General features: G+C 52.3%; 1 protein-coding gene across 1 annotated transcript; it reads right to left on the minus strand.

The window, feature by feature from the left end:
* Nucleotides 1-86: 86 nt before the first annotated feature.
* On the minus strand, nt 87-15619 carry P3H1 (prolyl 3-hydroxylase 1). Its single transcript, XM_045858605.1, has 15 exons — nt 15080-15619; nt 12151-12303; nt 10884-11073; nt 10558-10689; nt 8935-9074; nt 5304-5393; nt 4911-4963; nt 4618-4739; nt 3495-3622; nt 3266-3361; nt 2651-2801; nt 1887-2004; nt 1385-1460; nt 984-1124; nt 87-568 (listed from the first exon to the last, which is right to left on the minus strand). Exons 1-15 carry the CDS (start codon nt 15542-15544, stop codon nt 413-415), a joined length of 2211 nt encoding a protein of 736 aa, XP_045714561.1. The 5' UTR covers nt 15545-15619; the 3' UTR covers nt 87-412.
* Nucleotides 15620-15711: the final 92 nt, after the last annotated feature.

Raw genomic sequence — 15711 nt, forward strand, 5'->3', positions numbered from 1 at the left:
CTGCGTCCTGCCCAGAGCAATTTTTTTATCAAGGGAGACCTCTGGGACAGGTGGGCATGTTTCTATTCTCTGAACAAACTACGGAGTAAAAAACACTGATCGTTTATTCTCCGGGTGTCTGCACAGACACTTAAATACTGTGCTGCTGCCTCGCGGCTGCCCGTGTAGGCAACCGGTGGAGGCTCTGAGCCTGCGTCCGAGCCCTCGGCCAGGTCCCCAGGGCAGCAGGCCATCCTGCCATGCCCCTCCACGAGCAGCAGCACCATGCGGACGGCTGTGAGCAGGTCCCCTCGCTGGGCAGCTGATGTAAGTGTCCTGCTGCTTCACAGCCCTCAGGGTCCAGCCAGTCCAGGCCGCAGGACGGAGTCCCCACAGGGGGTCTAACCACCAGTCCGTGGCGCACTAGATGCTGTCAGAGCTCATCCTTGGGCCCTGAGTCGCTGCTGGAGACAGACTCCTCTGCAGGTTGTGGGGGGCCCTGCTGCACTTCCTGGGGTTGCTCCTGGGGAAGGTCCATCTCTTCTGGGCTGAAGAGCATCGTCACCAGGTCGTCTGCCTGCACCCTGTCCTGCAAGGACAGAGCCCCACTCCTCAGAGAGGCCCTCAGACCAGGCACTCACCACCTCTTGGTGCTGTTTCCCGGGGAGCAAGAAGGCTCCTCCTCAGTGGCCTCCAAGTGTGTCTCCTTCCCAACAGGTCCTGCTCTCTGGGCAAAGCCAGCCGAGGAGGCCCACAACCAGGAACCAAGAACCAGGGCCATTCCCTGTCTTGCTCCCCGCCCCTGGAGCCCCATTATAGCAGGGAGGAGGGCCGCTGGGGGTGAGGCAAAGTGACCATGAGGGCACAGTGCTGAAGCGAGGAGTCTCCGGACTCCCAAGCCCCCAAGCCCAGAGCGCCTTTCACATGTGAACCGTCGGCGGGGGCGCCGGGGGAGGCGAAGCAGAGCGGGGCTCCCAGGTCCCAGCAGCGCCAGCTGCTCTTACCCTCTCGCTGTGTCGAGCGTCCAAAGTGAACCACAGGGCAATGGCACAGCGCTGCCCTCTGGTGACGGCCTTCACTCCGTGCGGGTTTTCCGTGCCCGAGGAGAATCCCACGGCCCTTCCGCACTGGGGCTGCACCTCCGCCTGGGGGCACAAAGCGGGACACAGACTGTGACGTGCCTTCAGAAGACGCTTCTGAAGTGTCTTCTTGGGTTCTTAGGGTCCACGATTGAGGACGCAAAGACCAGAGCTGGAGAGTAAAGGCGGTCAGAGCACTGACCAACACACCTCACGGCCCCACTGGTGCGGGGAGCAGAGTGCTGGTCACGAGGAGGGCCGGCTGGCTGTCCGCCCTGCACCTGGAGGGCTTCTGTCCCTCGGAGGTGGGACAAGGACACACTTACCGTTACGGTCTTGGCATCCAGTTCAGTGAAGTAGAAGTTTCCTCCATCGAAGTCCCCATTTAGGTAAAGAATGGCGCTGGGAAAGGCACAGGACATCTCAACACAAACCTTCTCCTCCTCCCACTCCCCACACAGCCCACAGCTCCAGGGCCTTCATCCCCACGTGCCCCAGCCAGCAGCTAGAGGGGGCCTTTCACAGGAAGAAAGCTTTCTAGAACCTTCTCTGAAGCCTCACAAATGACTCCCAACCATCCACCCCTACCCTGTTGCCAGAGAGAAGCCACCATACCCTTCTCCGGGCCATTTCTGCACCAAGTCCACCCTTCACTGCCCTACTCACCACATTACTCTGTACCGATTTCTGGGTTGTCTGCCTTCCTATCCAGAGGAACTGGGGATGGGGACTGGGGATGGGGACTGGGCTCTGGGGACAGCTGCTCCCAAACCCGTGTGTGCTGGGGGGAGTGCAGGGCACCGGGGGGCTCGGAGGGCAAGCTGGCACCTGTAGTCCCGGAAGGTGTAGGCGGGGGGCTCTTTGATGCACACGAGGGCCTCGGCGTTCAGGATGCAGTTGTCCACGTGGACGGGGTGGCTGCTGTCCTTTCTCTCAGCCTGTGCCTCTGGGACCAAGGTAACATGTGTTAGCACAGAGACACCTCAGGAGACACTGCAGCTCTCCCGTCGCCACAGGGGTGGTGCTTCCCACAATGAGGCCGGGTCTGTGGGACGCCCAGGGAACAAGGGGGTCTCGAGCTGAGTTACATCAGCCAGGCGCCAGGACAGAATCACCTGCATGCCCGACACCATCACTGGCAGTCACCGGCCTAAACAAACTCTTGGAAGTAGCTCTCCATAATATGGCTTCTGAGGACCTCACCGCCCTTATCTGATTGCGCTCCCCCTTTAACCTTACCCTCCAGGATAGCAACTTGCTTATTAGCCCCACCAACTACTGGGTCGCTCAGTGCCTCAACTCCTCTGCACATGCTATTCTCTCTGGCTGGAACATAACCCCGTGCACTCCACAACTCCTATTCATCCTGCACAGCAGTCATCACCTCCTCCAGAAAGCCCTCCCGGCTGCCTGGTTGAACAACTATAACTTCCTCCCCCGTACTATCACACTGCGTTGCCACTTGTGGTTTACGTTGCTTCCCCAAGGAGGACGAAAGGGACCGTGTCCCACTCTTCTTCACGTCCTCGATGTCCAGCCAGGGCTCGGGCACAGCACGCGCTCTGCGGAGGCTGCAGGAGCAGGAGGCCCACCTTCGATTGCAGTGCGGCACACCAGGTGGGAGTAGGAGAAGTAGAGGGGCGTGTCCAGGCGGAAGTAGGACTCCATGACGCGCCGCACCTTCTCCGTCACGTTGTAGTACAGGTGGGCGCTCTGCAGAGGAACCTTCCCTTCCTGTCCCAGCTGCCAAGGAGACCAGCGGTTGGCTGCCTTGAATGCCCCTCTGGGGGCCGACAGGGCCGCCTGAGGCCCCAGCCCCGCTCCTATCCCTGTACCGAAGGTGCAGTCTCTGGGTCCCGCACACAGCAGCCCAAGGTATCCCGCTTTCCCGCCCCCTCGCGCGCTCCTTAAGAACAGCGCACGCACGCCACGCAGAGGTGCAGGCCCCTGGCGTCAGCCGCTCTTCAGAAAGCACCCTCACAGCTTTGCACGTTGTTCTTATCGTGCTTGCCTCACTTTATAACTCTCGGTCCAACAGCCAGAACCCCAAAGTTAACCTTAGCTTACAGTAATTCACCCTCCCTCCGTGGCAGCTGGGAAGCGGACAGACAGACATCTTTAACCTTTCTTCCACCGTCCCCAGCTCCTCCCCAGGCCTGGACTCCCCAACCCTCTCCACCCTCCAGAACGCTGAGCACTGACTCTACCTTCAGGGCTTTGAAGACAGTGACGCCATAGAACTTTTCGTTGGGAGTGTGTGGGGAGGTCTGGCCCCGGTAGCCGTCCCCTGAGGTTGCTGCTGCCTGCAAACCCACAGAACCGGTGGAGTTAGCCTGGGGGGCTGACCACCTCTTCTCTCGCCCTCAGCCCAGGAGGCACGGAGTGGGGGGAGGCTAGGGTCTTCAGGAGGAGGTGTGGGCAGCGGGTTTCCCTTACATTGCTCAGTCGCAGCAGCTCCCGGCACTCGTAGTCAGAGATGACGCCATCCATCACCACCCGCTGGGAGCCATTCAACACTTTGGAGTTCATGGCAAGCTGGATGCCTTCGTAGAGCAGCGGGCCACCTGCAAAGCAATGACAAGACCCGGCTCAGTCCAGTGCCATTCTGTCCGGAGACTCTCCATTGGGTACCGCTTCCTTGTGAGGAACAGAAACCCCCGTGGTTTCCTGTTCACCAGAGACACCTCCCACTCGGTCGCCTCCACAGGCAGCGTGGCCCAAAGGACAGAGCCTGATGCTGAAGACAGGTGATCCAGGTCCTAGTTCAAGCTGCGCTCCCAAACAGCTTCTGGCTCTCTGGCCCTCCACAGCCCCACAACAGAGCTCCGTGGCCCAAAGGACTGGGTTTGACTCCTGCAGGAATGAGCTGTGTGACGCTGGCAAGTTACTTAACCTCCCTGAGCCTTAATTTTCTCATCTGTACACGTGCATCTACCCCTAAGGACTGGGGGCACGGTGGGGGGGTGGTCGGATCAGAGCCCACGGTGAAAGGGACCAGCAGGGAAGATAAGATCTGGACCCCACGCAGGAGGGCGAGGTCAGCCGGGAAGAGGAAGGACACGGGCAGACAGGAGGTGCTGGGGCCCGAGCAGGCCTGAGGCAATGGGAAAACAAGACGGCTACGGTGAGAGCAGAAGCGAACCTGTAATCGGAAGGCCTCCCTTGAGGACCGGAGGGGATGGCCACGGCTGGTGGGGGGGGGGGGGCAGGGGCAGGAACCAAAGGAGGCGTGAAGATTTTGAGGCTCCATGACAGGACGAGCAGTGGACGTTGGGGGAAAACAGCCTGGAAGCAGGGAGGCAGGATGGGTCTGTCCTACAAACATGTCCCAAACCCATGCTACCGCGACACAAGAGTCTAACTTCTTTAACAAAAGCCAATTCTCAGTGCTCTTTCTAGGTGAAGTCCTGTGGGTGAGTCAGGAGGGACAACGAGGCGAGACTGAGCCCTGACCCACGCCGGCTCGGACCCTGAGGCTGCCCACGGTGGTGCTGCCAGGGTGCCTCCCGGCTGGCGCGGGCTGGGCCGACCTGCCTCACTGCTGCCAGGACGCTCTCACCTTCCCGCATCAGCCGGCTCACATCCAGCGACTCCTTGGTCTTCTCTTCCACGAGGGTCTCAATCTCCTTCATCAGGTTTCCGATCTCCTGGGAGATGCGGACGGCTGTTTCCCGCTCTGACCTGTGAGCACAGCCGCTCTGAGGACTGCGTTCTGGGGCTGGTCCTGGCTCCCACCCAGCTTCCCAGACTGGACCTGCCCGCCCCTTGCCGGAGGTCGCATCTGCCTGGGCTCAGGAAGCCTCAGTGCGTCACCAGACAGATCCAAGCATGCAGTTTCTTCAAGACCCTCACTTCTGTTTCTCTTGTAATCTCTTGGGGATCACCTCTTCTGGAGTCCAGGAATCCTAAACACGGGTCAGGAAAAAATTAACAGTGTAGGCCGACCTACTTCATCTTCTAGGTCTCTGTGCACAGGATAGGGCCCACAGGAGAATCCACCTCGCCACCTGCCTCGTCTCAGGAGACGAAGTGAGAGGTCTCCGAACCAGAGTCAGCTCCAGCGGGCTGCCCAGGACCTCCTTTGTCGTTTTCCGTCTCTCACCCATGGGTTTCACAGATGCCACGTTTGGCTTGCCCCTAGCAGTTTTCTCCCCAGAGTCGCACGGCGCACCACTCACCCCATCCCTTGCCCCCTCGTGCTCTCCAATCCCACTGCCCCACCCCAGGTCCTGCACCCTGGCTCACCGGGTCAACAAAGGGAATTCCAAACACGTCATAAGCAAAGAAAAGCAGCTCCTTCTCCAGCAGGCTTCGCTGTCGGTACTCCTGGGCACTCTGAGGAAACAAAGTGGGAGGAATGTCCTGGAACTTGGCCCCGTCTGTTAGCTCTCGGGGGTGCCACCCCAGCATCTGACGCATCACTCCCAGTGGGAACTGGGGCTCCTCTCCCCTGTCACTAGAGTGTCTGTTCCCCAGTCATGGACAAGTCTCGCTCCTGTGCTCAAGGGCTGCTCTTGTCTCGCTTAAGCAGAATCTCTGAGGGTGGCATAACCAGGCTTCCCTTGAAGGGAAAGAGCCCCCTTCCTCCCCTGAGACCCCCGTTAATCTCCAGGACAGAAACTCTGATGACTCTCAGGAGGTGTGAAAATATTCTCAAAGGAGAGTTCTTTCTTGACTTCTGCAGTTTAATCCTCAGAAAGGAAACCTCGGGATTGGGCAACTTGACTGTTATCCACCGACTCTTTACAGCCACCTTTGAGATTGGTACTATTATCCTGATTCTACAGACGAAGGCACTGAGGTGCAGAGAGGAGATATGACTCATTTTAGGGGACACTGTCGCCCCTCAAACGGGACAGACAGGTGGCAGCAGCAAGAGCAGCTGGGGCACCTGGCCCTTCCCACAAGTGCTCGCAGGTGGGGCTTCCCTGGAGCAGGGAAACGAAGTACCTTCCAGGGTCACATCTTTCCCTAGGTGCCCTGCTAGTCTCCGGGCAGCAGAGGAAGGAAAAGAAAAAGAAGACATCGTCAGTGCAAGTAAAAGATGAGGGCAGTGAGGAAAATGTTAATAGTGTCAGTGAGTCCTGCACCATCTATTACATTCACCCACGAGGAAGGTGGGAATTTTCTCCTGCAGCGTTTACGTGACTGCCTCCTCTCCTAGCTGCCAGACACCCGGCGAGCTATGCTGTCTCGCCCAGCCCTCCCACTGGGTCCACGAGGCTGCCAGGGAGCACTTCCCCCTTCTAGCGTTCAGTCACTCCACGCCCATCTGCTGAGCATCGGCGCTGGGTCAGGAACTGAGCCAGCACTGGGGCAGAGCAGGCAAACAGAGATTTTGGCCACCGCTACCAGCCACAGACCACGGTGCAAGTTAACTCACCTCCTGGCACCTGCGTGTCCTTGTCTCTAAGATGGGAAGAGCAGTGCCCACCTCACAGGGAGGCTATGGTCACTAAACGAGATGATGGGTGGAAACCACCCAGCACAGGGCTTGGCTCGACAAATGTTAGTTACCTTCTTTCCAGAAGGAAAGTTCTAGTTAAAAATGGCAGATTGGTCATATGGGCTTATTTTCCTCTCTACCCCAGACTCACTAGTATGACCATAAAAGGTAAAAGAAAGAAGGGAGAAAAGGGTCTTTCTCAGCAAGACAAAGACACTGGGAGAAGTGCCATCTCAAATCCAGATGATCACCATCTAGTGGCCAAAGAGGTCAACTGCAAGGTAGTCCATCTCCTGGTGGGAGAGGATGGTCCGGATGGTCAGAGAAGGGTTTTTTTTTTTTTTTTTCTGTTGGATGCTCAGGATTCCAGAGCTAGGCAGAACCTTGGTATTTTTCTTCAGGGTAGGTTGATGACCCCACCTCACCGAGTTATTGTGAGAATCAAATGAAATAAAAGCTGGGGGAGAATTTTGTAAGCTACATGATGCCGCACACATTTGAAGGGCAGTTATTTTCCATAGTGAGCACCACAACCACCAGAGCGGGAAGGCTGTTATTGCCACATCATCTACCTCCTCCTCCCAGTGGCCAGAGAAGAATTAGCCACCCCGGGCTGCAGAAGCAGCAGGCCAGGAGACCCGTGAGGACGGCCTCCTGCTCCCCCGTGCGTTCCTAGGCAGGTGAACAGCACCATGCGTGTGACTCCCAAGCAGGAACTTGCTGCCTAGTGAGACAGGAAGAGCAGGGAGGAGTAAAAACACCTCCCCACATTCTGCCAATTCCACCTCCTACTTCCACCTCACCAGTTCCCCTCCTCTGGCCACTGCCTCACTCCGGCCTCAGTGATCCCTCCACACCACTACGATAGCCTCCGGCTGGTCACCTGCTTTCAGCCCCTTCCACTGTGAGTCACCCCAGTGGGGCACTCGAGACCCTTCAAATTCTGACCCTCCCCGGCCTCAGCTCCTGTAACTCCCCAGTATCATCTTTCATTAATGTGGGACAACAGTCCATGTTGTCTGCACATGCTGTGCGCTGTCTAAGAGGACCTTTCCTGCCCTGTTCACCTGCTGACAGCTTTTAAACCCAACGTCAACAGCACTGTTGACCCTTCTCCAACTCGCCACTCGATTACTTTTCCTCCGAGTTTCCACTCTAGCTTGTACTCACTGTCTACTATTATATGCACTAGAGTCTCGTATAACTTTTGGATTATATATCTTTCTGTATAATCAACGCCCTAAGGTGTGCTTTAGATGGCATTCAAAAAGACATATATAGTTAAAAAAAGAAACCCACAGAGTATCAACAGCCATAAAAAGAACATTCAGTCTCCCTTGCCACCACTGATCTGTAGGCCCATGCCTCGGGGGTCATCCTGATGAACAGTTTATCTGTCTGTACAGAAAGTTTACAGTTTAAAATTTAAAGCCTATATATGTATTTCAAAAAATCATAAATAGGGCTTGTTATATTTATTATTTATATTTGTATATTCAATACAACTTTTAAAAAAGATTTTATTTATTTTTAGAGAGAGGGGAAGAGAGGAAGAGAAGGAGAGAAACATCTTGTGTGGTTGCCTCTTACGTGCCCCCTACTGGGGACCTGGCCTGCAACCCAGGCATGTGCCCTGACTGGGAATCTAACTGGCAACCCTTTGGTTTGCAAACCAGCACTCAAGCCATACCAGCCAGGGCAATATATCATTTTTCTTTACCTAAAATCATATCATGGAGACAATTTCATATTGGTGCACATGCAATATAGTAGTTGTCTTTTAGGTCATTGAATGAATGCACCATAATTGACTTAATCAGTCCCTGAATTGATAGCAGTTAGCCTGTTTCCAGGTTTTCACTTTCAGCAGCAATGCTCTGACACACATCTGTGCACACCTGCTCAGCACAGCTGCAAGGTGAATCCCTGGCAGCCCCATTGCTGCTTAAATGAACAGTCCAGTGTAATGAACAGTCCCACCAACAGTGCAGGAGGGTACCTGCTTTCTCACCCCCTTCACTTCTCCAGTACGTTTACTGGAGAATGGCAGAAAGAAGAGGGGAAGGGGAGGAAAATGGAGAGAGAAGGCTTGTGAGTAAAAAAAAAAAAAATGAGCGTGATATTAAAAATGATCCATCTTGGCTACATGGTATCAAGTCTCACAGTAGGGGGTTTGCCCAAAAGGGGAAAGACGTGGTGCTTCGCAGTTCTGCTTTTCCTTGACAATTTGGAGAATGTACTTCAGGCCCCAGATCCTTCCTGGGCTCCCTTTTCCTCCCAGTGACAAGCGCCCAGCATACTCCCCCAGCCCCGCCTGGGCACCCTGTCCCCACCACACACGAGCGGTGGCAGCTCCCCTCCTCTACCTCACTCCCCACCCTTGGGTCCGGACTCAGCTTGCGGCTTCCCTAACTGGTACAGATCACTCACCTCACGGGGGCCTATGGATCTGGCTTGTTCTTCTCCAAGCATGGCAGTATAGTAGGCCAGATTCTGATTCATCACCTCATCGTTGGGGAAGAAGAGGAGGTAGGTCTTGGCACATTCAATAGCCTGTGTATAATTCCCGACTGTAAAGGGAAAGAAAAAATGGCTGCAAGGGGTCTAATCCTGGGTAAGAGTAACCCCTAGTGTTCACTCTCACTGGATTTTGGGGTCACATTAGAAGTGATATAAATGTAGAATACAGAATTGCTTTTAGGGTGCTCAATATCCTCAGGGTTGTCTAATATTGAAACAGAAAAGAATGTGAATCCTCTGCATGTCCACAGTTTCAAAAATTCACAAGTAATTGAAACACTGGCTTCAAAATTAGACCAATTTCAGGAATATTCCCATCTTCCTACCTTATTTTCCCTACAGATTTTACAATAGTAGATTGCCTCTTTGTTGTTATGTGTTTGTCTCTTCATCTCAACGATAAACATTGTATATGAGGTCTGTCTGGAAAAAGTCCAGCCATTGCTAATATAGTGACAATGGTTTGTATGATATCGGTGTAATCTGGCAGCCAAGGAGAGTGGACTGGAGTGCGCCTGAATGAACAACGACAACTTCACCGCACTAGTCAGTGGGGGTGGTAGACGCCACTGAGTGAGCATGGGTACTGTGTGCCTGTCGCATTCAAATGACTGAGGGAGTAGAGCAACAAATCTGCACCAAATTTTGTGTTAAGCTTGAATATTCCTCTGCAGAAACTATGCAGATGATTCAGAAGGACACAGCTATGGGCAACTGGTGATTGGCAGCTTTATCACGACAATGTACCCACTCATGCACCATGTCTCGTGCACAGTTTTCTGGTGAAACATCAAATCACCTGGGTGATTCAGCCCCTTTTCAGGCCAGACCTGGCACCCTGTGACTCCTGGCTTTTCCCAAAACTAAAATCACCCTTGAAATGGAAGGGATTTCATACTGTCAATGAAATGCAGGAAAATACAACAGGGCAGCTGATGGAGATTGGGAGAACTGTGTGAGATTACAAGGTGCCTACTTCAAAAGGGACTGAGGCATCATTGTCCTATGTACAATGTTTCTTGTATCTTCTTCAATAAATGTCTATTTTTCATACTACATGGCCGGATACTTTCTGGACACACCTCATGCTCATGAATATGCCTATAATGCTTAGCACACAGTAGGAGCTCAGTAAAGGCCCACTGACTTGTTTTGCTGGATACTGACACCCCCCAACCAGAGCATCAGTAATAAATGCAAAGGAGGAGGGCTGAGAAATGTCCTATGAGCTGGTTAAATGGTACACCCTAGCCTTCGCTATAACTTAATTCAGATGCAAAATTAGGTTATAAATGTCACAGAAAAGGTAAGAGAGAGAGATCCTAGAGTCTCCCTCTCCCAGCTTTTCAGGCTGCTGGTATTGGCCTCCTTGGCCAGTGCTTAGGACAAGCACCCAGGGGTTCCCTGGCACGGTGCCTTCCAGAGCCACCGAGAGAAGCCTTATGATCTGAAGCACAGTGGCCATGATCCCTGCCTACCTCGCTTTTGGCTTCTTACTTAAAGGCAGCAAAGAAAGAGGAGAGCCGGCCTTACCGTTATAGTAGGCAAACTGCAGATAATTATAATGTGATGGGAGGAAGTCTTCAAAGGGCTTCTCTCGACTTGGGTGGGAGGCCAGCTCAGTGACACAGTTCTGCTTACAGCCGAGGACCTGGATGTAATGGTCTGAAAAGAGTCAAAAAGGGGGAATAACCATAAGGTCAATTGTCAGGATTCAAATTCTGGTTAAGATGAACAAATTCTAACAGAACTAATTTTAAGGCGGATTCCCAGATTTAAGAAATTTAGAAATGAGGTTGAAGATGCTGTGAGCGTTTTCAAGACATGTCCCCAGGGCTCAGACAGGCCTGGCCGCGCACCTGTGATGGCCTGGAAGAGGTCCGCGTTGTACTCGAGGTAGTTGTAGCCGTCATAGTCGTAGGGCCCTTCGCAGAGGGCCCGGCACTCCTCGTCCGCCACAAAGTACTCCCGCAGCGCCGCCTCTAGGTGGGGCACGGCTTCCTGCGGCTGCTCCTCTGAGTAGAGTCGCACTCCCAGCCGGAACTCGTCCTACTGGGAGGAAGGAGTACTCAAACGCAGGCCACCGACAGCCCCCTTCTGGGGACCGGGAAGGAACCCCACCACCTTTGTGAGGGCCCTCACTGCCTGCTCCTCTCAGGTGACCGATGGGAAGGGGCTGCTACAAATGAAAGCCTTCGGTAAATGGTCTTGAGTTGCTTCGTTTGAAATTTAAAAACATGTAGCTAGATCTAGATGAAAGATGTGGGAGTTCATTGTAATTTGCTTCACTTTTCTGTGGGGCTAAAGTTTTCAAAATAAAAGTTTAATGAAAAAAATTTAACTCTTAAAATGCTACAGAGTGGCCTGTGGTGATGAGAGCCATCTTCCCAGCAGTGAAGCATGACTTGGCAGGCTCTGTTTTTGCTGTCTGTGGGACACAGCTCCCCTTCCGTGGACAACGGCCATTTCCATGTGTCACAGAATCACTGAAAAACAAACAGAACCCCCCCCACCCCCACCAAGCTGTGTGCAGCTGTATTATGTACTAGGTGTACAAAATTTGCATTTAGAAGTCATTCTAATATTGTTTCTAATATGGGTATCTCTATTTCTAAACTATTAAACCTTAAGAGAACATAGCTCTTTATAAAAATGCTGTGTCATTACGGACATCTCTTGCGGAACACGTACTTTTCCTGCTAAAAAGACAGAATGAGAACATTCAAGAATACGGTACCACTTACTACAGTGAAAAGCAAAACCCACACAACCAAAAAACTGTGCCTAGTGGACAGCATGCAGCCATTAAAAAATGTGTTTTAAAAGAAAATGTGAAGACATGAGAAAAGGCTCATGATATAATGTTAGTTCAAAAAGGATGATGAAAAAATACACACAGAACATGACTTCAAATTATGCTTAAAAATTACATTCAGAATACTTAAAATAGAGGCCAAAATATCATCTACTGGTTTTCCTAAGATGGCAGTATTATAAATGATCACTTTTCTGCTTTATACTTAGCTGCATTTTTCTAATGGTGAACATATATTACTTCTGGAATCAGAAAACAACCCTGGAAAGTGTCACTCTAACAAAAAGAGAGAAGAGGATAGAGTTTTTCACCATATGAGGTTTTGCCTCGAGGTCCTTGAAGTCCGCCTCCTTCACCCCGGACATGGTCTGGTAGTAGTCCAGGTTCTGACGCATCTCCATGTGCTCGGGATTGCCCACGAAGAAGGTGTGCGCTGCTGCGACGGCCTTCTCCACCTTGTTTATCTAAGGATGAAGCACAAGACCCTGATTCTCACAGCCCGATCCTGGAGGTCTGTGTCCAGACGCACCGTCCCCGGTAAACAGGAAATGTCAGCCTTCTCAAGCCTTCCACTCTGTGTGCCCCAGCCCTGCCTGCCCCAGAGAACACGCCTCTGGCGAGAACTACGTGGATGCCAGAGATTGAGCACAGGGCCCTGGGCAGATTTTCAGCTATTTCCTAAAGATCAGGCATAGGGGCTCCCCAAATTATAGGAGGGCATGCTTCAACAGTTGCAAACATTCTGCTTTAGAACAAAGGTTGTATTATAAGGGGAACACTATAGAAGGCTGACTACCCAAATAATATATTCTCAAGATTCAGATACATGGACTGAGCTGAAGAAAATCTAAGGCTTTATGGATTTAGGGTTAGGGAAGAAAGAGCAGTTAACAGACCATGCCTAAGAATTTGCCTAGAAAAAAAATTTGGGGGAGAGGCATAAAATAATAAGTGTTTTCACACATTCAAGAAAAAGATGGGTGGCTGAAAAATCCTACATTCCTATACAATCCAGACATGGCAGCTTCTGACTCATGAGGTTAAAGCAAGTGGCTACACAGACATCTGAGGGGGGCATGTGCCACAGGCCACAATAATGCCCACAGCAATGGACTCCAGTGTATCAAAGTAACACAAAAATAAATCACTGATGATCTAATGATTAACTAATAGGCTTTGGTGTCAGACCAGTGATAAATCAAGGGGTTATTTTTTAAAATTGATTTTAGAGAGAGGGGGAAGGGAGAGAGAGAGAGAGAGAGAGAGAGAGAGAGAGAGAGAGAGAGAGAGAGAGAGAGAGACATCAGTTTGCTGTTCCACTTCTTTATGCATTCACCAGTTGATTCTTGTATGTATCCTGACAGGAGACTGAACTCACATACTGGGAATATAGGGACAACCCTCCAACCAACTGAGCTACCTGGCCAGGGCTAAATCTAGGTTTAATTATTCCCTTGCTGGGGCTTTAGGCAAGTTAAAGTTTACAGATCAGTTCCCTCATCTGTCATCTGGAGACAGCACTCACTACTTCATAGCATTGTTAAACCAGATAATAATATACATGCAGCTTCTAACACACGGTACTGGGCACATAGTAAGTGCTCAATAAATGTAAACCTTAGCATCTTATTAATATGGTAGAATTTTTTCTTTTCTGATCATTGCTCCTAGTAAATGCATACTAAACAAGGAGTCAGCCCTGACTGTGACCCAAGGTCAAGACTCCCCGTCTCTGTACCTGTTTCCATTCTCTCAAGCCCATTCCTTTTATGGATTTATTTTCTTTCTCATCTCTTAGCATTGCTTTTGCTTTCTCTGTTCTCCCCCCACCCCAGTGCTGTACACTAGTTTCCTTCTCTCATGTGAACAGCTGCAGTGTCTCCTAATGGTCCGTCCTGCCACCACTTACTCCTTCTTCCAAGGCTCGTTCCACGTGGTTTCCAGGGTTAACTAACATTCTAAAACCCAGTTTAATGATGGCTCCCTGCAGCCTACAGAATTCTCTTCCCAGTCTGGCCTCCCTCTACCTGGAATGGCCATCCTTGCTCTCCTCTAGCAATATCTAGAATCAACTTCCAATGTCACCTCTTCTTTGAAGCCTCTCTGATTTCTCTGAGACAAAGCTAGACTCCCCCTCCTTTGTGCTCCCACAGCCCTATGTACACACCCCTTAGGAGCCCTCATTATAGTGATTCTTAACAGCAAAGCAAGACGAACAAAAAACCAAGAAGTCAAGCACATTAATGACCTGCACAAGAACTGAAATGTAGTAGGTATTCGATAAGTGTTTGTCAAAGAATTTTAAAAAGCACTGTTAAGCGAATGATCAAAGATAGCCCAGTTATTTCGGTTTCAAGCCCAGTACTCTTCTGAGTAGCTCGAGGAATGGAGCAGAGCTGTGTACACAAAATACTTGTGGAGCGGTGGAAAGCTGAGGTCCCTGAGGTTTTCTGAGTCTCCCTTTGTGTTGAATTCAAGGCCTTTTACACTACGAATATTGCAGATGTACAGCACTGCTCCTTCTTTTTTCACCCAATGAAACGCGGCTAATAATAGTACCCACCTTACAGGATATTCCAGGGTCTGGGCAAATGTATTAATAAACACAGAGTGCCTGAAAGTATGTGCTGGCTTTCATCATCATCATCATCATCATCATCATCATCATCATCATCAAGCAAGCCAGGTGTACGCCAAATCCATTTATACACTTGGACTTAAGGCACTCTGGAATTCCTAAAATTACTCATTTTCTTTGGAAACCAGACTAGGCAGAGGGTCCCCCACTGGGAGGGGCCAGACCGCCCCTACTGGCGACGTGGCAACCTCTCGTCCTGAAAGAAAGCTGGGGCACTCGGGCAGCAGGAAAAGCATCACTGAAAACGAACCGGAAGGAAGAAATTGTAGAAAGGTCCTAGCTTCTCACTCGGACACTCACAACAAGATCAGAGTGAGAGACCCAAGCTGCCGCTTTAGTTCCCTTTAGGAGGTCCCTCAGGGAAACACAGGCCAAGTTTTGCTTGGAGGGTGCCTAGGCTGGACCTTTGGGGTTACCATCTGATTAGGCGAAGCGGGTGAGGCAGGTCTCTTGACAGGGTCCTTGCTCTCCCTGGGTCCTAGGAGAGCTCCCGGGCCAAGAGACCATCTTCCCTCTCTGCGGACACTTCCCAGGCTCCCCAAGTTACCCCGGGTCGCCTTGAACCCCGCCCAGAAGGACCCCCGGCCCGGACAGTTCTGCACCTTGAAGTAGGCGACCTGCAGGTAGTTGTAGGGGCTCCGCTTGTGGAATTCCAACTCCAGCTCCTCGCTGAGAGAGTGGGCGGCCGGCGGCCCGAGGCAGCGGCGCAAACAGGCGGCGCGGTGCAGCAGGCCCCCGAAGAAGCGCAGGTCGTGCAGGGCGGCGGCGCCCGAGGCTTGCATCAGGCTAGGGGCCGAGTCCGGATCCAGCTTCCACGGGAAATCGGCGGCACACCGGGTGCGACAGCGCAGACGGAGGGCTCGTAGGGCGGCCCGGGAGCGCAGCGCCCGCTCCATGCTCAATACCACCCCGGGCCAATCCCCTCGCGCGTAGGCCGCAGTCCCATCCGCAAAGAGCAGATCCGGCGCCGACAAGTCCCACCCTGCCTCGGACTCGGTCTGGGCCCGGGAGGCAGCGACAGCAACTGCCAGCAGTGCTGTTTGCAGCTTCAGCACGCGTGCCGCCATCACCTCCTTAGACCTAACCCGATTGCTCGCCACCAGCCACGGAGGCCGGAGCCCCAGTCCCTGGAAGCCCCGCCCCATTCCCGCCCCCGAGTGAAGCCCCGCCTCTCAGCTGAGTTCTGCTAGTTTTGGAAGCTTTGGACTCCGCCTCTCAGAGGAACCCCATGGGG

The sequence above is a fragment of the Phyllostomus hastatus genome, unplaced genomic scaffold (assembly GCF_019186645.2).
Source record: "Phyllostomus hastatus isolate PE091 unplaced genomic scaffold, TTU_PhHast_1.1 phas_scaffold_182, whole genome shotgun sequence".
Classification (NCBI taxonomy): domain Eukaryota; kingdom Metazoa; phylum Chordata; class Mammalia; order Chiroptera; family Phyllostomidae; genus Phyllostomus; species Phyllostomus hastatus.

Excerpts from the sequence above, each read along its gene's own strand:
- P3H1 (XM_045858605.1), bottom strand. The coding sequence starts at position 15,544 with ATGGCGGCACGCGTGCTGAAGCTGCAAACAGCACTGCTGGCAGTTGCT. Across the intron at positions 10,690-10,883 it reads CCTCTTCCAGGCCATCACAG|ACCATTACATCCAGGTCCTC; the intron begins GTGCGCGGCCAG and ends GACTCTTTTCAG. Across the intron at positions 1,125-1,384 it reads TGGATGCCAAGACCGTAACG|GCGGAGGTGCAGCCCCAGTG; the intron begins GTAAGTGTGTCC and ends TTGTGCCCCCAG.